The sequence below is a fragment of the Gorilla gorilla genome, chromosome 18 (assembly GCF_029281585.2).
Source record: "Gorilla gorilla gorilla isolate KB3781 chromosome 18, NHGRI_mGorGor1-v2.1_pri, whole genome shotgun sequence".
Taxonomy (NCBI): Eukaryota; Metazoa; Chordata; class Mammalia; order Primates; family Hominidae; genus Gorilla; species Gorilla gorilla.
The window spans coordinates 113633321-113660142 of record NC_073242.2 but is presented as its reverse complement, the minus strand read 5'-3'; the positions used below and the strand labels follow the sequence as shown (position 1 = coordinate 113660142).

General features: G+C 42.9%; 1 protein-coding gene across 3 annotated transcripts in view; it reads right to left on the bottom strand.

Annotated features, from left to right (window-relative positions):
• CDH13 (cadherin 13) overlaps window positions 1-26822 on the bottom strand; it is a 1164256-nt gene that overhangs the window by 645425 nt on the left and 492009 nt on the right. For all 3 annotated transcript variants that reach the window (XM_004058060.5, XM_063700359.1, XM_004058064.5), the window contains one exon: window positions 18485-18601. In XM_004058060.5, the coding sequence (XP_004058108.3) occupies window positions 18485-18601 (117 nt within the window). The remainder of the gene's footprint in view (window positions 1-18484; window positions 18602-26822) is intronic.

Here is a 26822-nt window from a genome sequence, read left to right as displayed (position 1 = left end):
ACGTGGAATGTGAGTGTTACTAGCCTTATCTCATACAAGAACAAACAGGGCCCAGGGGTTTTCAGTGTGACCTATCCGAGGGTTAAACAGCTGGTAACCAGCACAGCAGCAACCACCCGCCTTCTGTCTCGTCTCACTATGTTGATTCTAGACCACAGGACTGGGACACGCCTGTGTATGAATTTCCCAGCCGACATCAACTTCAAAGCAGCAAATTCCAAGGATTAGTTTATCTTAATAGAGTCAGGGAGAGGAACGGCAAAGAGGAGTGGCAGGTGAGAAAGCCTGGAAACAAAGGAGGAGACGAGGGAAGTTGAAAAAGCACTCAAGAGGATGCAGAGCAGGTTGGATAGAAGAGCGGAACGAAGCACCCAGCAGAGGAGCTTACAATCCCTGCACTCATTCTTGTCCCTGAGATTTTAACACAATTGTTTTGATGGTCCTAATGATAACTGCCACCTCTCCATTGATACATGAGTATGTTAACTTCACTTTAAGATAAGGAACTAGTGTATAAAACAACTCAAAGTATTGCTATCCAAGTAGTTCACATTGTCAAAATATTTTTAGTTCAGTCACCTGTAATATTTATTTACAAGAAACTACTTTCTCCATGAAGCTAAATACAGGGAACTCACTCCTCAACACAAAATGTGCTTTATGTAATATGTTACATAATGAGTTTTATAGTATGTATATGAATACATACTCATTTATTACATTTAAATTTCTGAGACTTTCCTAAATATTTTTTCTTCTACCAAATTTATCATTTTATCCATTTAATGATACTTGATATATTGGATCAAATATATTCAATTTTATAATATGTGAACTATATCCAAGTTTAAAATATATCCAAAGAAAAAATATTTTTTATTCATCACAAAATACCATTCGTTCTGCATGTTAAGATAGGGGTAAAGATGTGTCCAAGACAGCCTGCCCTTAACTCTTTTTGATTTTTTGAGGTGGAGTTTCACTCTTGTTGCCCAGGCTGGAGTGCAATGGCACGATCTTGGCTTACCGCAACCTCCGCCTCCCGGGTTCAAGCGATTTTCCTGCCTCAGCCTTCCTGAGTACCTGGGATGACAGGCATGTGCCATCACGCCCAGCTAACTTTGTATTTTCAGTAGAGACGGGGTTTCTTCATGTGGGTCAGGCTGGTCTTTGAACTCCCAACCTCAGATGATCTGCCCGCCTCGGCCTCCCAAAGGGCTGGGATTACAGGTATAAGCCACTGCTCCCGGCCCCTTTACTCTTTTATCACCTTGTAGAGAGACCACTGGAGTTGGCCTTTTTTGACCATTCATTCAGTTAAAAAATATTTATTGAGAGCCTAGTCCACCAGACATATCCTAGATGCTGAAGATAAAAGGGTGAATGAGAAAAACTGAGATTCTGCTATCTTGGGGTTTGCTGCATAGAAGGGGAGAGAGATAATGCATAATCAATTGAACAAATACTTAATCACTGGTGTGATCAGTGCTCTGGAGAAGGACTAGCTCAACGACTACACATGAGGAAAGACCTGATCCAGTTTGGGGAATTGAGCAAAGCTTCCCCGAGGAGGTAATGTTCAAGCTCAGACCCGAGGGATGAGTAGGAGGCAGCTGGATGAAGAATGGACCAAGGCGGCCAGGCACTGTGGCTCACACCTGTCACCTAAGCACTTTGGGAGGCCCAGGTGGGTCCTGAGGTCAGGAATTCAAGACCAGCCTGGCCAACATGGCAAAACCCCACCTCTGCTAAAAAATAAAAAAGTTAGCCGGGTGTGGGGGAACACACCTGTAGTTCCAGCTACTCAGGAGGCTGAGACAGAAGAATGGCTGCAACCCAGAAGGCGGAGGCTGTGGTGAGCTGAGATTGCGTCGGTGCACTTTAGCTGGGTGATAGGATGAGACTCCATTTCAAAAAAAAAAAACAAAAACAAACAAACAAACAAAAATGGTTCAGGCACAGGGACAACTTAATGTAGAAATTATGCTCACCAGATAGCCCGTTTCGGTTATATCCATTGTTCTCCCCAAACAAAACAGTGGGATATACAGGTGGGAAACTTGTACTGGTACATCCCCACTTTCTGGGGCTTTTCAGCCAGTGCTTTCCTATTCAAAGACTGGGTGAGTCCTGCAGTGTGCTCTGACACTGGAGGAGGGAGTGCATGGGGGAGTTGCTAGTTGAGCTCCTAAAGTTAAAGCACATATACACATGGAATACTATGCAGCCATAAAAAAGAATGAATTCATGTCCTTTGCAGGGACATGGATAAAGCTGGAAGCCATCATTCTCAGCAAACTAAGACAGAACAGAAAACCAAATGCCACATATTCTCACTTGTAAGTGGGAGCTGAACAATGAGAACACATGGACACAGGGAGGGGAACATCACACACTGGGGCCTGTCGGGGGTTGGGGACAAAAGGAGAGAGAGCATTAGGACAAATACCTAATGCACACGGGGCTTAAAACGTAGATGATGGGTTGATAGGTGCAGCAAACCACCATGGCACATGTATACCTATGTAACAAACCTGCACATTCTGCACATGTATCCCAGAACTTAAAGTAAAAACAAACAAACAAACAAACAAACAAACAAACAAAAAATCAACCTCTAAGAACACTGCGAAGAGAAATGAAAATATAAAGAATAAGATTAGTCTCAGTAGAAATGATCCTATAGAGATTGTGAACATGCTGACATCAATTATGTCAAGCTTATGCTGAGGCTCCTAAAAACCCTGGGACATCCCCAGGCTCAGGCAGCCATTCCTAGGACAATGAAGGCTCAGAATACTGGGTGTAGGCAAAAGGGCACCAGAGTGAGGGAGCAGAGATTTATTAAGGACTGTTCCCATCTTGTGATCCCAGAAAAATCATTTTCTGTCTTATCTATAAAGTGAGGTATTTGGAGCAGGCCACCTCCAGGGCCCCTCCAGCTTTAATATTCTCTGATCTCACTGAATCAGGAGAGGGAGAAGATATAAATGTTGATAAATATAAATACAACAAAAAAGTATTCATAGCTTGAAGGTGCATTCCTCTGCAACAGGAAGGGAAATAGTGGATACTTCAGAGACGCTGGTTCATTGGGAACTTCAAATGAGAATGGATGTGAAAATTGTCTGTTTAGCAATTGTACATCAATAGACCAAGATAACTGGTCATTTTTCATGTGGCAGATCTTCCTTTATCTGGGTAAAAAATACATTGCTGGGCATTTTTCGTGCCTTAAACCTTGGGTCAGTCCATTCCCAGGAGGGAGAAACAAGGGTAAGAAACAAAAATCGTGAGGTGTTCTTCAGTCATTTTATGTCATGCTCTATGCCTTAAGATACATCAGATTGGCCGGGTACAGCGGCTCGCACCTGTAATCCCAGCACTTTTGGAGGCCCAGGCGGGTGGATCACCTGAGGTCAGGAGTTCGAGACAAGCCTGGCCAACATGGCAAAACCCCTTCTCTACTAAAAGTACAAAAATTAGCCAGGGCGTGGTGGCAGGTGCCTGTAATCCCAGCTACCCTGGAGGCTGAGACAGGAAAATCACTTGAACCTGAGAGAGTGAGGTTGTAGTGAGCCAAGATCACACCACTGCACTCCAGCCTGGGCAAGAAGAGCACGACTCCGTCTCAAAAAAAAGAAAAAGGATACATCAGATGAGAAAGTGAACAGACCTATCTGTGGGTCCCTTCAGAGGCAGTAGATCCCACATTAGAAGCCCTGAAACTCAACGTTGGCCATAGCAACGGTCTGCCATACCACGTGTTGATGAAGGACATGAAGAAGGTTTCTGAGACATTGGCAAGTGGAAAATCCATGAGCACAAGACGGTCATGTGTAGGAATAGGTATGATTAGAGTGGAGCTCCTCAAAGTGTGGGCCATGGAGCTGGGCTTGTCAGCAGTGCCAGGAGGCTTGTTGGAATGTTAACTGTTAGGTGTCACCCCAGACCTATGGGATCTAAACCTCTGGTGGTACAGCCTGATGCTGTGTCTTTATGAATGTATATGCACTTTAAAAATAGAGAGGCAAAACCCTCGGATGTCTACAGTGGTTATCCCCAGTGGTGGGACTCAGGGATATTTATTTATTTATAGATGGAGTTTTGCTCTTGTTGCCCAGGCTGGAGTGTAATGGTATGATCTTGGCTCACCACAACTTCTGCCTCCTGGGTTCAAGCAATTCTCCTGCCTCAGCCTCCAGAGTAGCTGGGATTACAGGCATACACCACCATGCCTAACTAATTTTGTATTTTTAGTAGAGATGGGGTTTCTCCATGTTGGTCAGGGTGGTCTCGAACTCCCGATCTCAGGTGATCCACCCGGTCGGCCTCCCAAAGTGTTGGGATTACAGGCATGAACCACTGCGCCTGGTCGGATATTTTTATATTATTATTTTTAAATGTGTATTTTTCTCTAAAGTTTCTACAATAAACACATATTACTCCTATAATAAGAAAAAAAGTGATTTGCAAAAGGAAAAAACAGATGTATTTCATGGCATGTTAGGAATAATTTCCAGATGCAAATAACAAAATAAAAGCACCACTTGTGATGAATTTCAAGTTGTCAAATAAATGAACTAAAAATTGAGCAACACAGAGCCTGTGAATTGTGTAAACTAATGCATAGCCAACATCAGTATTCAAAGAAGAGATTACTAAGAAGAAATGTATTTAAAATGAATTTGAGGCTAGAAGGCCAACAGTGAACACAGCTGTTACACATTTCTTAGCTAGTAGAAAAAAATAAAATAAAAGTTTTCAAATTCACAGCAAGGAAGGACTAAAGTAAAATCCCTAGGCACGGATGAGTGAGGGACACTGGGAAGAGATGTGTGACACGCTGGTGTTCCCTCAAGCCTGTCACTGGTGCAAAATGAACCCATCTTTCCAAGAACAACCCTCCACATAACCTGTTCGCCCACCTCCATACAACATACAGCACGCAGGTGGATCTGTCACCTCTGGGAAGAGTTCTCTTTTATTTCAAAGAGGAGCAGTACAGCAGCCTCAGCTCAGAGCAAACTATGGGGAGGTGGATAAAACAGTTCCTTCAGTTTCACAGTCTACCTTCCCACAGAGTAACACCTCCGCAGGTTACTTTGTTCAGCGTCCTATAGAGGCATAATGCCCCAGCTAAGAGGGGACCTTCCTCTACCTCCTCACTCATCAATGTCCACTTGCTTGCCAGTGTTGCCTGGTATCCCCCACCATGGCCCTTCACTGTGCCCTCTTTCCAGTCCTTCTGCCTCTCCCCTGCCCGGGAGCCCTTCGTCACCCTCCTGGATTTCTGTCACAGCCTCCCTCTTTGTCACCCCTGCTCCTAGTTTTCTCAGCCTTCAGGTGTTACCCAGTGTAACAGGACTAATCTTCCTGAAATGCAAATCTGATCATGTGATTCCCCAATGTATAACCCTTAGTCATCCGTAGAAAAAGGTCCAAATTCCATACAGTAGTTTTTACAACTTTTCCTCTTCCAGCCTTTGATGATTTCTCCAAGTTTATTTGTGACAATTTCCTCCTTGCATCACAGCCACGTTGAATTATTCTCAGCTCTCTGGACAGACCACCGTCCCTCTTGCCTGTAGATACTGGATCATGTTCTTCCCACTGCCTGGAGAGGGCTTTCTTCCCATCTCAGCTTCGCGTTGCCTGCTCTTAGGCATCCTTCAGGAGTCCTCTTCGGAACTACTTCTTCTGCCTTCTCGATTTTTCCAAGATCCCACAGCACCCCATCACAGCGCTTGTCTGCCTGTTTACAGGTCTGCCCCCTCTCCTAGGATGGGCATTCTTCTCGGGGGAATCCATAAGCAGTAGCCAGTGCAGTGCTTGACACATAGTAGTTGCTCAGTAAATATTTCTGAATTAATGCAGCTCAATTTTCAGCCTAGGGAGAGTGTTTGCCTGCTCAAGAGGCATCAACTGACTCTCTTTCTTCATCACTTGTCCCAAACCACCCGATGCAACAGAAGACAGCAACATCTTTAATGCAACACTCACAGATGGGAACAGTTAAACCCGCAATCAAGTGTTCTTCTGTCTCCTCCATCACTGGTTGCAGAAGTGGGCCAAGCGCAGATACCCAGGAGAGACTGTTCCCAGCCACCCAGACTCGCATCACGTCTTTCCCCCAGGACCCTATTTGGGAACCAGAGCTAGCTCCAAGCCGGAAAAGAAAATAAAAGAAGTTCTTCATTCATTCCTCCCCTCTTAAAAAAAAACCTAAAAAACAAAAAACAACCCTTTATTCGTCTGTTTCCCATCTCCATCCAGTTCTACTTCAATCCTCTTCAAAACTTGGACTAGTAATTGGACCAGTAATTGGACCGTGAAAAGGCCAGTCCATCCCCACTGCGCCCTGGGCTCCACTCCTTCATGGCCCTTATCGACTGAGTCAGCCGCGGCCTCATCACTGAGAAAAACGGACAGTGATATCTCTTAATTACACCGAAGTTGGCGTTTTCTGCTTTCACTTTCATTCCTTGTGGCTCTCTTTGAACAGCGTTGTCAGCGGAGATACCAACAAAAAAACGTGTTGTCTGAAGCGAGGCAGTGGCTTTTCTTGCCAGACAAAGAAAGCCGTTTTTTGCTTGTCAACATGTGGTCTATTTGTTAAACGAAGACACGACCTCCGGCCTTGACTCAGCGCACAAACACGCACATCAAATAAATGTTGGCGAGGTTAACCTCATTTCTCCTCACTTCACAGAGAATTTTATCACTCCCTTCCTCATTTTCCAGGTAGAATTGGGACAATTGCTGCAGAATTTTCCAGCCTTAGGAGAGTGACTTGGATTTTTCTGTGCCAAGGAGAAGCGTGGTGGAGCTTTGCTTTTATGTTGCACTTGCTGCATGAACTTGGACAAGTTACTTAACACCTGCAACAGGCAGAGTTGTCAAAAAATGATCCTCACTACTAAACTGGGCATGAGACCAGCTGCAACCCGGGGTGAACAGGTGGGTGTGGAAGCCACTTCTCCACAATGGAGGGCTTCATTCAAGCGTAGCTCCCCTGGGACCCATGTGCCCCCTGACCCCTTCCAGTGTCACGGTCCCTGAGTCCCAAGGCCAGTGCCGTGCTGAAGTCAACCCTACTCCTTCATGGAAGTCCATTGTTAAACATTCAGAGATTTTGTAAGCTGCTAGCTTGAAACTGGCCGCTGTGGGAGAATTTATGCCAAAGTAGCTGCAAACACCCCAACTCAAGGCTTCCAGCCTCCGAGAGCCAGTTTTCCAGCACACCCCTGCCCAAAGCATCTGACTTTGAACTTTGGAATCTCAGACAACTCCTATGAATCTGGGAACCTGCATTCAGGCTGCGGAACGTCGCTGGTGTTTGATCATCTGTCCACTAACAAGATTGTACTGAAGCTGTCCGGCAGAGAAGGAACAGCTGTGGGAGCCTAGTTTCTCCCCTGGCAGACCTCCCTGTGGAATGAGGGGGATGGTGAGCTAGGCTTCTCATCCTTGGCTCACCCCTGGCTTGTATGTTTCTCCTTCCTCTAGTGAAGTCTATTTCTTTTTTCTTTTTTTTTTTTTTTTTTTGCAGACAGAGTCTCGCTCTGTCGCCCAGGCTGGAGTGCAGTGGCGCGATCTCGGCTCACTACAAACTCTGCCTCCTGGGTTCACACCATTCTCCTGCCTCAGCCTCCCGAGTAGCTGGGACTACAGGCACACACCACCACGCCTGGCTAATTTTTGTTGTATTTTTCAGTAGAGACAGGGTTTCACCATGTTAGCCAGGATGGTCTCGATCTCCTGACCTCATGATCCGCCTGCCTCGGCCTCCCAAAGTGCTGGGATTACAGGCATGAGCCACCGTGCCCAGCCAAAGTCTATTTTTTTTTTAATTTCTATAGGTTGTTGGGGTACAGGTGGTGTTTGGTTACATGAATAAGTTATTTAGTGGTGATTTGTGAGATTTTGGTGCACCCATCACCCGATCAGAATACACGGCACCCTGTTTACAGTCTTTTACCCCTCTCCCCTCTCCCATCCTTTCCTCCCAGTCCCCAAAGTCCATTGTATCATGCCTATGCTTTCGCGTCCTCATAGCTTAGCTCCCACATGTCAGTGGGGACATATGATGTTTGGTTTTCCTTTCCTGAGTTACTTCACTTAGAATAATAGTCTCCAATCTCATCAAGGTTGCTGCAAATGCCATTAATTCATTCCTTTGGATGGCTGAGTAGTATTCCATCATATATACATATGTCACAGTTTCTTTATCCACTTGTGGATTGATGGGCATTTGCTTACATGATTTTGCAATTGTGAATTGTGCTGCTATAAACGTGTGTGTGCAAGTATCTTTTTCATACAATGACTTCTTTTCCTCTGGGTAGATACCCAGTAGTGGGATTGCTGTATCAAATGGTGGTTCTAGTTTTAGTTCTTTCAGGAATCTCCACACTGTTTTCCATAGTGGCTTAAGTCATGCCATGTGCTATTTTGAAATCAATTCAGATCCCTGGTACAACTGCAGGTGATGACACAGAAAGGCAACTCAGTTTGTACCACAAATAGACTGTCTTGCAAGATGCTTCTGCACCTTGGTCATGCTCAGTTCAGAGCCTCCACTGTACAACAGGGACATAATATTGATTTCTGAGGGTACTTATGAGAGTCAAATGACCATTTGTGTGAGTGTGCTATGCAAACAGCAAAGACCCATGGAAGCTTTAAGCATTCACACACGTTGTGGTGGATAGATCACTGATGTGGCATTGAAGAGTCTTGGATTTGGGTCTCAGCATTGCCGTTCTTTAAGAGGGTTACCCTGGGCAAGTTACTTGATCTCTCTTAATTTCCACTTTCTCATCTCAGAAATGAGTGTAGGATTGCCTACTTTATAGGGCTGTTGTAAAAACTAAGCAGGACAGTAGGGTTAGCCATGTTTGGCTTAGATCCAGACATTCATTAGGTAGTGAAGATTCTAGTCCAATTTGAAAATTCTTCAACAACCCTAAGTCTGGATGCTAATTCAAGCTGAAATGCCAGGTCCTTGAATGTTCACAAATAATTAAATATAAATTCAGTCTGAGGCCAAATGTTCATAATAACAATAAAGTTCTAGGAACCTTTAAAATGGAGAACCGAAAGGGTGATAAACTCAGGGTTAAAAATATTGCCTCCTTCTTGGGCTCAGATGCCTTTATTTGCGGGACGTAGATCATGGAGGGAAGTTTTGCATATATATGTATTTGGCAAAAAGCCAAAACCACCCGATTATGTTTTATCATTAATTAAAATTTGCAGGAGGGCAACACTTGCAAATGGTGAATATAGCTTTTATTAGACTTAGCAAAAATAAGTTAGAATTGACTGTGTTCAGTTGTGAAAAAAGATAAAAGTTATGAGTGTTTTCATTTAATTGGAATTAAAACACCATCATATACATAGGCAAATTCAGAAATACAGTCATGTAACTCTCTCTCTCTCTCTCTCTCTCTCTCTCTCTTCCCCCACCCCATCCCCACATAAAATCCATCAACATCAAATCTATCAGAATCTACTGGCTGGGCACAGCGTCTCATGCCTGTAATCCCAGCACTTTGGGAGGCCGAGGCAGGTGGATCACCTGAGGTCAGGAGTTCTAGAGCAGCCTGGCTAACACCGTGAAAGCTCATCTCTCCTAAAAATACAAAAATTAACTGGGCATGGTGGCGGGCGCCTGTAATCCCAGCTACTTGGGAAGCTGAGGCAGAATTGCTTGAACCTGGGAGGCAGAGGTTGCAGTGAGCCAAGATTGTGCCACTGCACTCCAGCCCGGGTGACAGAGCGAGACTCTGTCTCAAAGAAAAAAAAAAAAATCTACTAAGAATGCTTATATGACCAGACATAATAGTTGACTGCCAAGCAATTTATCTGGTGGCCTCATTACCAATTTAGAAAATTAAAATTTGCTGGAAATATCCAGACTGATCATATAATGGTCTATTAAATCCATTCTAACAACAAAGCAGGCTATGATCACTTTAATTAATCAGTAAGCAGTGAATGTCTATGTTAATCAGCCATATATATGGCTAGAATTCAATTCAGAGAATATTTGAGTCGCTACTCTGTGTTAGGCCCTGTCCTGGGCCACCACATCTGATGAATTACAGTTAGTGGGAAGGCAGGGAAGGACATTGTCTCTCAAAATGTGTTAACTGCCATCAAAGATGTATAAACAATGTATAAAAGAGATCAAGTAAAATTCCATGGGCTGGGCTCAGTGGGTCACACCTGTAATCCCAGCATTTTTGGGCAGCCGAGGCAGGTGGATCACTTGAGGCCAGGAGTTTGAGACCAGCCTGACCAATATGGTGAACCCCCATCTCTACCAAAAATACAAAAGTTGGCCAGGCATGGTGGTGCATACCTGTAATCTCAGCTATTAGGGAGGCTGAGGCATGAGAATCTCTTGAACCCAGGAGGCAGAGGTTGCAGTGAGCACAGATCACGCCACTGCATTCCAGTGTGGGTGACAGAGCGAGACTCTGTCTCAAAAACATAATTCCACTGAGGAGAGACTGTATCAAAAATAGGCCTTATTTAAATTAGCACCATCTGATAAAAATACAACGTGAGCCATATTAATAATTTAATACTTTTCTGGCAGCCACGTTAAAAAAAAGTGAAAAGAAATACAAGGGATTTGTTTCCAAATGAAATCAATACGAAGATTATTAAGGAGACATTTTCCATTCTTTTTGTGTTCGTGTGAGAAGCTTTTGAAATCTAATATGTATTTTACACTTACAAAACATCTCAGTGTGGACATTGCCTTTTCAGTAAAAAATATTTTATCTGTAAATAGATTAAAATGTATCATTAAAAAGGTACATTCACCTGCCAAGTTGTCCCAATAATGGAATGAAGTGTTACTTTTTGAGCCTCAATTAAAATTAGTAAAGATTTTATAACTGCATTGACCACATGTGGTTAGTGGGTACCATATTGGGCTGTGCAGAGGCAGAACTTCCTGCAATAATGTCAATGTTCCATGGGACAGTGCAGCCTTAGAGTGTGAATGTGGGCTGCTCCTAAGGAATAAGGATACAGAGGGTGTATCCCAGGAAGAAGTGACAGTTCAAAGACTTGGAAATAGGAAAGGCTTATGTGTAGCTATGGCTGCTGAATGTAGAAATAAACTGTGATGTTCATCTCAAGAAGAATTTTTGAGCACTGAGCCTTTGGGCATCTTAGATACTCTGTATTCCAATTTTTCTCCTATACTCTAGCCTATGGTAAGTTTTAGTTATTGAATAAAACTGCTAGTTGCCTTAAAAGGGGGAAATTAAGGCCAGGTGCTCATGCCTGTAATCCCGGCCCTTTGGGAGGCCGAGGCAGATGGATCCAGATGAGTCTGGCCAACATGGTGAAACCCTGTCTCTACTAAAAAAATACAAAAATTAGCTGGGCGTGGTGGCATCCACCTGTAGTCCCAGTTAGGGAGGCTGAGCAGGAGAATTGCTTGAAGCTGGGAGGCGGATATTGCAGTGAGCAGAGATTGCACCAATGCACTCCAGCCTGGTGACAGAGAAAGACTCTGTCTCAAAAAAAAAAAAAAAGGGGGTGTCGGGGGGTGGGTGGGGGGTAGAAATTAAGCAGATGTAAATTTCTGAGATAAGTGTATATAGTTAGACATAGATAAAGAGTACAAAACAATAGATTTTAAAAGAGGTAGAGGGATGACAGCAGTTACTGGGTTACCCTAGACAACCCAGTAAGTACCTGATCACAAAATCAATCAGGCAACAGCAAGTAACCCTGAGTCTGCATTTCAGGAGAGGGGTGATGGAGAGATGCTGGGGCTTCAGTACCAGCTTTCTGGTCCAGCCTCTAAGGATATAGCTTGGCCTTCGTGGGTCTTCAAAGTGAGGCAAATGGCTATGAAATAGAATAAAACAAATTAAATTCCAAGACTATCAGACTCCTTGGCACCTATTCGCATGGGTGGGGATAAATCTCAGGTACAGAGTATCTGGATGCAGCGAGACCTCTAAGAATCAGATGCACAGAACACTGAGGAACATGGCAGAGCTGATGTAAATTACCCTCATGTCTGACTTACGTTCATAACACAATCAAAGCGGAGTCCTGGTTGAGTGGTTTTCATGATTTAGTGTAATGATCAATGTTGATTCCCTTTACAATGAGCACTTGGTCCAGTTACATATTTCTTCTATTCTGGGATAAAGATGACCTTCTAAATGCCCATTCTACCAATTTATAGGGTCTTTAAAACAGGATTTCCTGTAAAAAAAAGTACTTTCATTGGTTTTGATGAAAAGGGTTTGTGATGAAAGCAGAATCTCTAATAAGCATTTCATAAATGACTTGTCTTTCAAACTTAATATAAAACAGAATAAAATACATCTCCCAAAGACCTCCTTGCTGGCTTACAGATTTAAAGTCCCCTGCTCTCAATCAATCGGGTCCAAGAACTCAAAAATCTTTAAAGATGCAATCAATTATTTATCAGTGAAAGTTGGTAAAAATGAGAAATTATTTATGGCCCATATTTTGAAATAGTCATACTTTGAAGGGGGAGGGGAAAAAAACCACTTTGGGATCTGCATGTTCCTCTCCAGAGCACTCACTGTCAGCTCCTCCCTGCTGTCTAGAGTTCAAAAATGGAAAGAAAATCACAGGTATGAGCAAGTATGTTCATGACTGGGTGTTTTACCTTGTCTTCCAAAACTATGACAGATAGTCTAGGGCAGAATGTACCATGGAAAACAGCCAGAAATTAGAAGGCAAACTCATTTTCCCAGGGCTGGCAGTGATCTATCGGGTTGTCTCCTGTGTGTGTGTAGGGGGTCATACACCCCCTTATACTCCCCACCTGCTATCTAAGTGAGTAGCAGTGATTTGGAATCTCAGGGTTGTAATATGATTCCCTCGTATTGTGGAAAAGCAGATCCCAAATTCTAGTAGTTTAGCTACTTACCAACTAATTAATTACTTGGCAGACAGATAAATTATGTATCAGTCAAGACACTTTTTCTCATCCCTGGAGCTGCCTGCATAACCCTGCTGTGGGTATTCAGTTCTATACAGCAGGATATCCAATTGTGAAAAACCCTCCACCAAGGGCTAACTTGCCACAGCACCTTGCTTTTGATGTCTTCATTCTTCAGGATATGAGTCTCCTTTCTTTAAAGGAATTCGGGTTGTAATAAAATATGACCAAAAAAATCAAGAACCAGTTACTTACTTTGCCTCCATTCACCCTCTTGAAATGCAAGACAAATGATTTAAAAAGCGTTTTTGTGCCCCCATGCTAACTCCTGTGTCTTTTATGATAATTTTATATTTAGTTAAACTTAATTTTTCCCAACATTTTATTACAAAATTTCCAAATGCAGAGAAAACTTGAAAGAATTGTACAGCAAGTACCCATATGTTCACCAACTTATATTCTACCACTAACATTTTAATATACTTCCTTTATCACATATCAGATATCGATCTATTGATCCAACCCTCTGTCCACCTTATTTTCGAGTGCATTTCCAAGAATTGCACTTAATTTTAATGCTGTTTTAAAAAGAGAAATTGTCAGTGAAGATATTTCATTCCACAGAAGAGTATTCTCAGATTGGGCTTAGTATTTCCTGAAGATACTGGTTAAGAGCACAGACTTTGAAATCTCAAAAAGCAGTAACAAAGCTTGGCTCTGTTATGAACTAGCTGTGTGGCTTTGGACAGGTTACGTCACCCCTGAGTCTCATTACCTTCACTGGCATGCTGGAAAATGATCCTCATGTGGTTGTTATCATAAGAATTCAACATAATAGATGAAAAGTGCTTAGCACAGTGCTGGACAAATAATGACTATGTGCTGATATTGTCACCTCTTTTGTAATCCCACAAGATCAATGATTCTGTCTCTTTTCTCCTCCATTAAATTCCCAGCCCCTAGCACAGTTCCTTATAAAAAACAGATGCTGAATATATGCTTGTTGATACGAATTAGGTTGAATTTCAGAGGTTTTCCCTCCTGGGATGCAGGAACTACTTATTAATGGAGAGAGAGAGGCAAGTACAGGGGGTTTCAAAAGCCCAGCACATGAGAAAGCTAGTTCAGGAAATGAGGTAAAAGCAGAGGATGAAACAAAGTATGCAAAAAAAAAATAGATATATTAGTTTTGCTGATGAAGCAGAAGGGATCAGTGCCCTGTCCACATCCCCTATGTGTCAGCTTTTCAGTGCAGACCAGCAGACTGGTGGCTGCTGTACAGAATCCTTTTTGTCTAAGGTTCTCCTCCAAACCTCAGCAGGCTGTCGAGTCAGCGCACAGAGTGCAGGGCAGACCTGATATGCCAGGGAATTTACACCCCTGGAAGCGGCCCTCCACCAATGACTGCTGGGAGTAGAAATACCCCAGCTGGTGTCAAAGTATCCCAGTGCCATCCCCTGGGGGTGGTGTAACGCTGACAGTGTGTTCCACACCATGTTAAAGTTAGCCCCTGAGATTACAATCCAGTCACCCACAGGGGTAGCTGGCTTCATAAACAAGCTTCTCTCCTAGCTGCCTTCCCTTCTCCACGTCTCTCCCTTACTTTATTACAAATATTTCCTCCACCTCTCAAATGAACTGCCTTCATTTGAATTCTTGTCTTGCGGTCCACTTCTAGGGGAAGCCAAAGACAAACGTCTTTATACTTTTAGAGCTGCAGAATCTCTTCTTCAAATGGCATTCTATATCGAAGTCTAATACGTAATATTTACAAAATTAGAGGTGTCCTGACTTAGAGATTTTTTGGGAGCGTGGTGGTGTTTGGAGGCCAGAGCTCTGCCTCTGTGGTCTTCCTTCCCTTCTCCCCGCCTCCCCAGCTCTCACTGAAAACACCTACGTCCTCTTCCACAGCTCTGCAGAGCACAGCTTGTCAGCTGTGGTGGAGTTGATGAGGATAAGACAGGAGATATAAAGAGTAAGATAGATAAATAGAAACAAGCAGGAACAAAAAGGAAAATATGTACCTTCAAAGGCATAAAAAGCATGGACAAATAAATAGTTTTTGCAAAGCAGTGCAGTAATTCTACAAAAAACATCTAGAGGTTTTGAAGGCTCTTGCACATTGTCTAGTTAGTAGCCTACCACACTTAGAAAAGCAGTTGCTTTGTAGAGAACAAGTATGGGCAACACATAAGGGGCTAAGAAGAGGTGAGTCCTCAGCTTGGAAACCAAATTGCTTTTTGAAGCTGTAATAAGTAAAAAAACAATGCAGAAGAATGTTCCCAATTAGCTGCATGCTTATGGACCCATTGAATAGCTCAAGAAAAGAGGCTTGTGAGAAATTCACCCAAATATACCCCGGAGGAAATTGTGTGCAATTGAAGAAAACTATAGGATGGCTACCTAATTTATTGTCTAAATCTGGACATGACAGATTTGGACGACAGGTGTAAACTGGGATGTTCCAGGCAACTGAAATGTGATTGTCCTTATTATAACCTAATTAATGGAATTGCAACTGAAACTATTGTGTACTAGTGGTGGACAGGGGGAGAAAGTGCATTTCAGGTCAGCCCTCCATAAATTTCAGTGTGCGTCACAATCACCTAGAAGCTGTGTAAAAACGCAGATTCCTGGCTTTAACCCCAGAGTTTTTGGCTCAGCGGTTTTGGGGTGGGACATGAAAATATGCATTTCTAGCAAGCTCCCAGGGGATGCTAATGTAGCTGGTCCACAACCACTCTTGGAGGACTGCTTAAGACCAGCAGTCCTCCACCTTGGCTGCATATCTGAATCACCTCGGATATTTTAACATATATTGATGTATGGTCCTCACCCCCACCCCAGTGGAATCAATCTCTGAGGGTGGAGCCCTGACATCTGCATTTTAAGTGTCTCTGCTGATTCTGATGCATGGTGAGAGTTGAGAAGCCCAGGATTATCTAAAAGAAAACTGAAAAATGAGAATGCATCTTGAGTCTCAGAAACTGTTTGGGCAGAGCTTTGAAGAAGTGGGGAGTCAGGTCCCTTGGCATCTGGCATCTTGGTCTCCCAGGAAACCTGTCTAGAAAAGGATCATCACAGTGGCTAGGGCTGCCCAAGGGGACAGGGCTATCCCTTTAGAGCAGCTCTGCTTCCCTTTGTATCATGTCCCAGACTCTTAAAAAGATTTTTGCTTAGAGAAAGGTATCTTTGGCATAGTGGGAGTTTAAAATGATAAATATAATGATTACCAGGATATTGGATTAGCACTTCTTTCAATTTGCAATAAAGATTGATTTTTTGTTTGTTTGTTTGTTTGACACAGAGTCTCACCCTGTCGCCCATGCTGGAGTACAGTGGCATGATCCCGGCTCACTGCAACCTCCACCTCCTGGGTTCAAGTGGTTCTCTTGCCTCAGCTTCCCAAGTAGCTGGGATTACAGGCGTGCCGCGACACTGGCTAATTTTTGTATTTTTAGTTGAGACGGGGTTTCGCCACATTGGCCAGGATGGTCTTGAACTCCTGACCTCGGGTGATCCTCCCGCCTCAGCGTCCCAAAGTGCTGGGATTACAGGCGTGAACCACCGTGCCTGTCCCAGATCAATTTTCAATAGTCCAAGTCACCTTTGTTCAGATCACCACCAAACTCCCCTCTTAGTGGGTCTCTTTGCTTCCACTCCTCTCTACTGCTCTGCTACCACTAATCATTCTCTACAAGGCAGCCAGGATGATCTTTCAAAACATGCAGTCTCCTGGGGAAATCTTCCAGTGGTCCCCAGCAGCATGCACGATGAAACCCCAACTCCTCATCCAAAGGCAGGCTGGACTCTCTGATTTCACTTTTACCACTGCCATCCTTGCTCACTCTCATGCAACCCAGGCATGTTGCGACTCTACTACGCGCTATTCTTTCCCATCTTCAGGCCTTTGCATGTAGACTCACCTCTGCCAAAGATGCTGTTCAACCAGATATTCCTGTAACTCTTCCTTTCTCACCCTTCCAGTCTCCCCTCAAACATCAGTACCTCCCACCAGCCATCACAGCCATCTGCGTGAAGATTCCCTCCTCCCTCTACTCCTTCATCCTGCCATTTGCTCTTTTTTTCACATCATCCCATTTCTGATTTTCAAAGCATTTGTCATACTCTGCAATGTTCTTGTTTCTGTCTTCCCACTAGCATGTTAGCTTTATTATCTGCTTCTTCACACCCAGTCCCAATCTTGGAGTCCAGCATATAACATGTACTGTGTATTTAATGAATTAGTAGTTCAATAGCAACTGCCATTAAGATCATTCATTTAACCAACCACCATTTTTAGAATTCCAGGCTCACCAATGTCTGATACAGTAAGTTCCTTTTCAAAGGTTTAATTTCTGACTCCCTTGTTCTTTGTTCTCGAGATCAACTTCCTTGTCCCTTCTCCTAAGCTACCTGCTCTGTAAACAACTTCTCCCATCAGTCTCAATCTGTGACTCACATCTCTTTCTTATTTGGAAAGAGTCCTCTTTAATCCTGGCTACCCATTCTGTAAACTGCCCCTCCAGCTGAAACAGCTCTTCCCAATGAAACTACCCTTCCCGCCTTTACCGTGCCCTGACATGCCCAAAAAGCCTTGTACCATAACAGACAGTCTCTCCCTTCCTGCCTAATTAGCCATATTCAATTTTAAACAGTGGCCAATCAGGTCAGCTTAGATTGTGCAATCCAACTGCAGCCAATGGGGACAGGACACAGAAGCAGGGACTAACCACGTGAGGGATAAAAACCCCTTCCCTCTTTTGTTTGGTGTGCTCTCCAAGTGGCCAGAAGTGCAAGCAGCACCCTTCTGCAGAAGTAAATTGCCTTGCTAAGAAAACTCTTTTCCTGAGTGCTGGTTCTTCTTTGCGGCACTGAGCACTTGTTTCTAACAACCAAAAAGTACAAACTGCTCAAAATTTGATTCTCCATGTTGACTCTCTTAAAGAGGGGAGAATGTACTGATGAGGCAGTATCAGTATTTTGGCACATTTAACAGTGACTATTTCTTCCTGGAAAAGCTATTGTTCTGATTCACGGGACAGTGTTTTCCATATCCGGTTCTGGATATGGTTAGTATGATTTTATTCCCTTAATCTGGTTTAGTTTTTGGAAAACTGACCCAGTGGTATGCTTAGACCTAAATATTTGAAAAACAGGATCTCAGTGAAGGCCACATGTCAACATACCACCATCCTAGGGGGCCCTATCTGGTGATCACCTGAATATAATCTATAAAAGCAATGAGCCTTGTTTCTTAACCATTGACATCTTCCTGCATAATTTCAACATCATCTACCATGTTGATCCCGTAATATTCAAAGCTGCTATTGTTTTTTTCCAATTTCCTCTTTTGCATATGAATGACCTTCCAACATTCTTTTCATGACAAAACCATTTGGTCTCTTATCATAGAGAGATGAAGACTAATTCCAGCTGGTCACCAAGACAGTCATACTCAGTCTGCTTCCTGTGTGCTCATCTTTTCATAAGAACATGTTTTTGTCATTTGCTGTTTGTCTGACTTACCTTGCCAACATCTCTTGGGAAAGGCTGTCTCTGATTCTCTGGAATTAAAATGGGAGATACCACAATGGACCTCTTTTGTCTTGGGACAGGAGAAGTTCTTGCAAATTTAAATATATCCTAAAAGGGAAAACAAAAGGATTGATTAAAATCTCCCATTGAAATGATGTATCAGTCTGCTCCGAGATAGAGTTCCTTTGTTGGGAAAGCATACAGCTGTTTGGAAAGTGTTCGTTGTATTCTATCAAACCCTATTAGCATTACCAAGTACATTATTAGAATAATACTAAAGCTGACATTGTTATTCACTATAACTATCATTAAGCTATTTGAACACCCAACTTCCAAATCATTCTATTCACAATGACAGTCTTGATTTATGCATCCCTCATTGCTTGCATATTGCTGTTCTCAATCTGCCAAGCTAGTGGATTACTCACCTGGTCAGGAATCTGGAGGACTTGCTTAGATATAAAATTTTATTTGATTTATAGCCAATCAAGAATTGGTTTTATAACAAATCCTAAGTGAAAAGAACAAAGTTAGATGCATCATATTGCCTGACTTCAAATTATACTACAAGGCTATAGTAACCAAAACAGGATGGTACTGGTGTAAATCTAGATTAATGGAACAGAACAGAGAATCCAGAACTAAAGCCACATACCTACAACCAACCGATCTTCAACAAAGTCGGCAAAAATATATGATAGGGAAATGACGCTCTATTCAATAAATGGTGTTGGAATCCCATTTATTGGGAGTTTATATGGAGTGGAATCCACTCCATATATATGGAGTGGAATCCACTCCATATATATGGAGTGGAATCCCACTCAGGAATCCCATATGGAAAATTGGATAATCATATACCTAAGAGTGAAATTGGACCCACAGCTTTCACCATATACAAAAATTAACTCAAGATGGATTAAAGACCTAAACATAAGACCTGAAACTATAAAAATTCTAGAAGAAACCCTAGGAAAAACTCTTCTAGATATTGGCCTCGGCAAAGAATTTATGGCCTAGTCCTCAAAAGCAAACATGACCAAAAAAAAAAAAAATGGACAATTCATACTTAATTAAACTAAAAAGCTTCTGCACAGCAAAATAAGCAATCAACAGAGTAAGCAGATAACCTAGAGAATGGGAAAAATATTTGTAAAGTATGTATCCAACAAAGGACTATTATCCAGAATTTACAAGGAACTCAAACAACAAAAATGACCCAATTAAAAGTGGGCAGGCCGGGTGCGGTGGCTCACACCTGTAATCCCAGCACTTTGGGAGGCCAGGGCAGGCTGATCTCCTGAGGTCAGGAGTTTGAGACCAGCCTGGCCAACATGGTGAAACCAGGTCTCAACTAAAAACACAGAAATTAGCCAGGCATGGTGGCAGGTACCTGTAATCCCAGCTACTAGGGAGGCTGAGGCAGGAGAATTGCTTGAACCCAGGAGGCGGACATTGCAGTGAGCCAAGATTACACCACTGAACTCCATCCTGGGTGACAGAACGAGACCCCAGCTCAATACAAACAAACAAACAAAAGAAAGCGGGGCAAACAACATGAACAGACATTCTTCAAAAGGACATGTACGAGGGGCCAACAGACATATGAAAAATGCTCAATATCACGAATCATCAGAGAAATGCAAATTGAAACCACAATGCGATATCATCTTATACCAGTGAGAATGGCTATGATTAAAAAGTCTTAAACAACAAATATTGGTGAGGCTCCAGACAAAAGAGAATGTTTATATACTGTTGGTGGGAGTGTAAATTAGTGCAAACTCTATGAAAAACAGTATGATGATTTCTCAAAGAACTGAAAACAGAACTACCATTCAACCTAGCAATCCCACTATCGGGTATATACGCAAAGGAAAAGGAATCATTATATCAAAACAATACCTGCACTTGTATGTTTATCATAGCACTATTCACAATAGCAAAGACATGGAATGAACCTAAGTGTCCATCAACAGAAGACAGGATAAAAAAAAATGTGGGGCCGGATGCAGTGGCTCACGCCTGTAATCCCAGCCCTTTGGGAGGCTGAGGAGGGTAGATAACCTGAGGTTGGGAGTTTGAGACCAGCCTGACCAACATGGAGAAACCTCGTCTCTACTAAAAATACAAAATTAGCCGGGCGTGGTGGTGCATGCCTGTAATCCCAGCTATTCACGAGGCTGAGGCAGGAGAATCACTTGAACCCAAGAGTCAGAGGTTGCAGTGAGCCGAGATCGCGCCATTGCACTCCAGCCTGGACAACAAGAGTGAAACTCAGTCTCAAAAAAAAAAAAAAAAAGAAAATGCGGGATATATATATATATATATATATATTTATATCTATATCTATATATATATTTATATCTATACGTATATATAAATATATCTATACGTATATATAAACATATCTATAAAGATATATACACACACATACATATACGCACACACACATACTCATACACACACACGCACATGCCATAAAATACTACTCAAACCTAAAAAAAGAATAAAATCATGTCTTTTGCAGCAACATGGATGAAGCCGGAAGACATTATCCAAAGGAAATAACTCAAACAGAAAAATGCCGCATATTTTCACTTTTTGGTGGGAGCTCAACAGTGGGTACTTGTGAGCATACAGAGTGGAATAAGAGACAGTGGGGACTTCAGAAAGTGGGAGGGTGGGAGGAGGGTGAGAGCTGAAAAATTACCTGTTGGGTACAACGTTCACTCTTTGGGTGATGGGTTCACTAAAAGGCCACACTTCCCACTACACAATGTGTGCATGTAAGAAGCCTGCACTTGTACCCCTTGAATATTTTTTTAGGTACTCTTCCAATAATAGGTAATTTTTATCTAGGGTAATGGATAGGCATTTTCAAAATGGTTATACTTTGTTAAGAGTCTTCAAAAAAATTTTAAAAATGAAAAATAAAAAGCAACTCTCTTCATGAGCCACTGCAAGGTCCTTACACTCACAAATGAATAGGGATAAAGGGACAATCACAAAGTCCCAAACTATGTCAGGCATTATGGAGACTTGTATTCAGTGTATTGTCAAGGGAAATGTGTTGTTATCATACGATCAGTGGGGCAACTGTTGAAATGCACTCTCCAAGTAGCATGTCACAAGTTCAGTTATTGGAGTGACACTGTCAGGGTGTTTGCTCTATGCGTAACTCATATTTTTAATTAAATGTGTTCAAAATGAAAACTTTGTATCATTTTAAATAAAACATTAGTATCACTTCACATAAAAGAAGGAAAACATAAAAATAAACATGCTGGAGACCTAATGACACTATTACATTTGAGCTAGAAACTGTTGCCTATGGAAAGCTCTTCATCTTACAGGTAAAAAGGGGCCAGAGCGGTGTTAAAGGCGTGTTAGCACCAAGCTGAGACTTCCTCTTTGATCTGATCAGAGGACTGAAAGATAATTGAAAAAGAATATCATTTCCAATATGCAAACTGATCTTATTTAATGCCACATACTAATTAAAATTGTCTTCTGCATCATCAGAAGTAAGCATCTCAAACCTAACAACAGGTTCCTATCAAAATCATGTGATAAATGATAGTTTCATTCCATCTTTGGCCCCAAGGCCCCATAAAAGTGTGTTTGTGTGTGTGTGTGTGTGATAGTTTTAAAGGAAAATTTATGTAATAAAATTCAAACAGGAAACAAGATAAGCTACGGCTCTGAAAGCATCTATAAATAGCCATTCTCTTGATTTGGGTGGGAGTATAAATTCATAGCACCCTTGTGAAAAGTAATCAGGCAATATTTATTTATCGAGAGCTTTATGAATGTACATATCCCTTCACTCAGTAATTTTACTCCTAGGAATCCATCCAAATGTTACTTTCAAAAGAAGAATAAAACTGTATGAAGGAAGATGTATAGTGAGACATGATTTATAAGGGGCAAAAATGGAAAACATCCTAAATGTTCCATAGCAGGGACAAAGTTATATTTGGGTTTGTTAGTAGGCAATACTCCTAGGCCATGACCAATAAGGCAATTGTGAAGACCATGTTCCAACCACCATCATCATCACTCCAAAGCCCTCACCATCACTACTCCAAACTACTATAATAATGATACAGCAAGCATATGCTGGCCGATGTGCTGGGCACTTGGCATGAGTCCCCTCAAATATTTCCAATAGACTTCCAAAGTATATCTTATCCCTCCTTAATCAATGAAGAAAGTTCAGAGAGGTTGCATGCAAACTGCTCCAATTTACCTAGCTAGCAGAGAGAATATTTAAGACAAGCTATGTAGGAAAATATAGAATATCATATTCAATGCATTCTATTTTGTATACACTATACTGATCACAGAAGAATATTAAAATCTCAATGAAAGAGACTAAGTAAGAGACACTTTAGTCTCTAGGAAGTGAAAAGGACTCAATATGCAGGCAAAGAAAACTAGATTCTGTATAAGACAGAAGAAAAAGCAAGAATAATATAACAAAACGAACAAAAAAGCCAACCACCCAAAACGAACCCAACCCTAAACAAAGAAACAGCATTGGCTGGGTGCAGTGGCTCACGCCTGTAATCCCAGCACTTTGGGAGGCCGAGGCGGGAGGATCACAAGGTCAGGAGTTCGAGACCAGCCTGACCAACAAGGTGAAACCCCGTCTCTACTAAAAATACAAAAATTAGCCAGGTGTGGTGGCACCTGCTTGTAATCCCAGCTACTGGAGAGGATGAGGCAGGAGAATCAGTTGATCCTGGGAGATGGAAGTTGCAGTGAGCTGAGATCGCGCCACTGTACTCCAGCATTGGTGACACAGTGAGATTCCATCTCAAAAAAAAAAAAAAAAAAAGAAAATTAGAGCGTGCTGTATTTACACAAAACTGATATTTAACATCTATGAAGATTCTGTTGGTTTGTTAAGGGTGGCAAAAATAGGAAATATGTAAAATATATTTGTAATATCTGAGTATCATTCATTATTAAAAAAATATCTTGAGCCTCAGATGAGAGCATGGTCTAGGGAAACACTTTAAAAAGACGTAAACTTTGTGCAGATGTAAACGACTGGTGTATGGGCTTCATCCTAGAGCAAACATAGGCCTCTGTTCATGATGACAATATATGTCTAAATGTGTCCAAAGTAATGACAAAGCATACTGTGTCATCAATAATGAACCTTGCATAGTGTGTCATGAAGTGCTTGCTTGTGTTTTCATACCCACAAATGGGTGATATTTCTGTCCTCACGGGTGTCCACAGTGGTCAGGTCCCTGAGTCCCATCCCCATCCTACCTCTGGTGTCCTCCCAGCTCACCAGCTCATCAACTCCACAGCTGCCCATCCATTTCCTTGATTATTACGGCGCATCCCAGAAGCATGGCAACTGGCACAATTGTGTTAATCCGTGGATCTAAAGTGCCCAAGAAAAGAAGCAGGAGGCTCTGATTCGGGAAAAACAGTACCTGGAAGGGACAGGGTGCGGGGGCTGCTGGAGGTATTGATTGTAGAGAAGCCACCATGGGCATGTCGATGCTCTGGGCCTGTCACGGTGGGCATCTTAAAGGAATGACTGAAGTCAGGACATCCTGCTTCTTCTGATGCTTAAGTTTTTGTCTTACATTAGGAGAAACTTCAGTGAATATTTATCCGTGGCTCTGAGTTTCTGGACCTGTGGCTCTGCTTCTACTTTTGCCTGTGATTTACGTGTATATCTATAAGTACGTGTTTGTGGCCAAGTGTCTACTTCTATATTTGTGGCTGTACCCACCTTTGATCGAGTCTGTGCTAATGAGTTTGTGTGTTCTGCCATATGTTTCTGTATGACTGGGACCGTGTAAGAACCATCATACCTGATTTGACTGACATCCATATACCCTGCTTCGGGACAACTCTCTGTGTTTGTGCGTGTGTGTGTGTATTTGCATCAGTCATTTCATGCATGAAGCCTGTGAGGGTGCCAATCCATGGCCAGAAACTCAGAGAAGGACAACACAAAAACGGTGGTGATAAAAATAATGTAATCAATTCAAGAGACAGTTACAAAAGGCAGAAGAGCAGTGTATGGGAAAGAACCGAAGATCAGGGTAAAGGAGGGGTGTATTAAGATCTCTTGACTTCTGGTGTTGCCATTACCAAGTGGGCAAAGGCTTTTAAAAAGGCATTTTGGGGTACAAGTGCTAGAGTAGACCTGTTGACGTTGAAGAGCCTGTTGGACGTGAAGCAGAGATTTCTAAGGGACATGAGGAATTGCATTCAGGAGGGAGACAAATGTCACAATCACTCATATACAAGAGTAGCTGCAAGAGATGGAGACAATGGCACAACCCAGATTATGGGAAGAGGGAAAAGGGAAAACGGAGGAACGTAACCATTTGATGAGTTTCTAAAATGTCAGCAAAGGCCACAGAGACTTTAGTCAGCATAGAAGAAAAACCAGAAGCACAGAGAGGAGAATTCCAAAAAGGAACAGTGCACAGCCACGTCACACAAGGCAGAGGTCTCCTCCAACATCACGGAGGCTGCTAGGCTTGACCATGAACAGATGATGGCTGAATTTAGAAAGAGCAGCTTTTGGTGTGTGCTAGGCGATTACATGGACAGTGAGGACTTTGGCATAGAAGAAAAGGAGAGCTATGGAAAGAAGTTCTTCAGTTAAATGGGAGACAAGGAATGGGGCTGACCTTGAGGAAGAAGGGGTCAGAGGAAAGAAAACACAGTGGTGAAGAAAGAAACACAGAATGAAGGAAGATGCAAGAGAGCAGAGGAGATGCCCATAGGAGGTGTGAGAGGAATCAGCAGCTACATCAGCCTCAGAGAAGAGGCCCAATACTGCTCCCCTCGAGGCAGGACACAGAGGGGTTGAAGGAAATTTTCTCATCTGTCAAGGAGGATAATGTGCCTGTCCTCTAGGTTATCAGAATGAAATGAGAAACTGCATGTGAAAGTGGTCTGCACTCTCTAAAGAACCGCAGAAATGGCAGAAAAGTGAAGGATGAGTCTTATTAACACCAGGACGGAGGAAGTGAGAAAATGAGGGTGAGCCACTCAGTCTGTATCAGGAGTGAGTAATTCGGCTGTGGATGCCCTAAGGCCAGATCTGAAACACAGACACATGTAGACACGCAGCCCCTTCCAGCTTTCCAGATTCACTAGACGCATGCTGATGTCAAACGTTCTCTGTGACATCCAATGCACACACTTATGCACATGTGGGTTTACACACACACCAGAATCCATTTGATAGACACACATACACACACACTCATGAGCAGATGCACATGCAACAGACATGCATCAGCTGCCTAGATCCACGGACATATGCCACACATCTTCGCACTTCCAATGTGCTGAACACAATCCCCTCAGTCACAGGAACAGACGTAGGCACGCAGAGGTGTGCAGAGGAGAGTGAGGTTCTGGGGCCGCCACCAACACCAGACCACGTGTGTCTTGTGGGATTCCCCCCACAGCAGTCTCCGGACAGTGATCCACAGCATCTTTAGCCTAGGTCATCCGAGGCCTGCTGCAGCCTCATCCAGCCTTGCTTCCATCACAGGGGCAGTGTTGTGTCTTCAGGGAGCCTCTAGGCTCTATTAGGATTCTATTAGGAGAGGACTGTCATCCCTACACAAAGATCTCTGGTTTCATGCAGCTAAGCAAGGTCTTCATCTTCCTGTCTTAGGGCATTTGAGGTTAAAACCTCATTTGCTTTCCTCCCTGTTTCCCATTCTCAGGGGAAACTGAAAGTGCATTAAAAGCAAGTATCACGCTATCTGGAAGCACCACATCACTCAGCCCCAAAGAACACATATCAGAAATAAAGGGGAGACCCCTGAAACAGTGAGGGGCAGGGGAGGGGTTGAGGGTGGGAAGGGAGGGTGGAGGCCAAGGGAAACAGGAAGGCAGGAAGAAAAAAAGAACGTGAGAAGGAGCGAGAGAATAGATTCATATTAACTAAGTCATTCATTCATTCTTTCATTCATTTCTTCAAAACATATCAATCAAGCCCTTTCTCTCTGCCAGGTATAATTCTAGGCATCTCGGATGGTGCAGTGCCTAAAAGAAGCAAGTGCCCTCATGAAGCTTCAATTCTAGAGAGAGGGGGCAAACCACAGAAAGAGAAAGAGAACACATATGGCTCAAGAGAAAAAAGATCAGCAGGGAGGAGGGCTGGAAGTGCTCAGGGGGAGAGGGTGCTGATGTTTTAGACAGGGAGGCAAGAAGGGGTCCACCGAGGAGATGGCAGTGGAAGATGGAGGAAGAATGGGCCAAGCGGGAAGGAGGAGGAGGCACTGCCAGCAGCAGGAGCCCACCGGGCATGGCGGAGCTTCAGTGT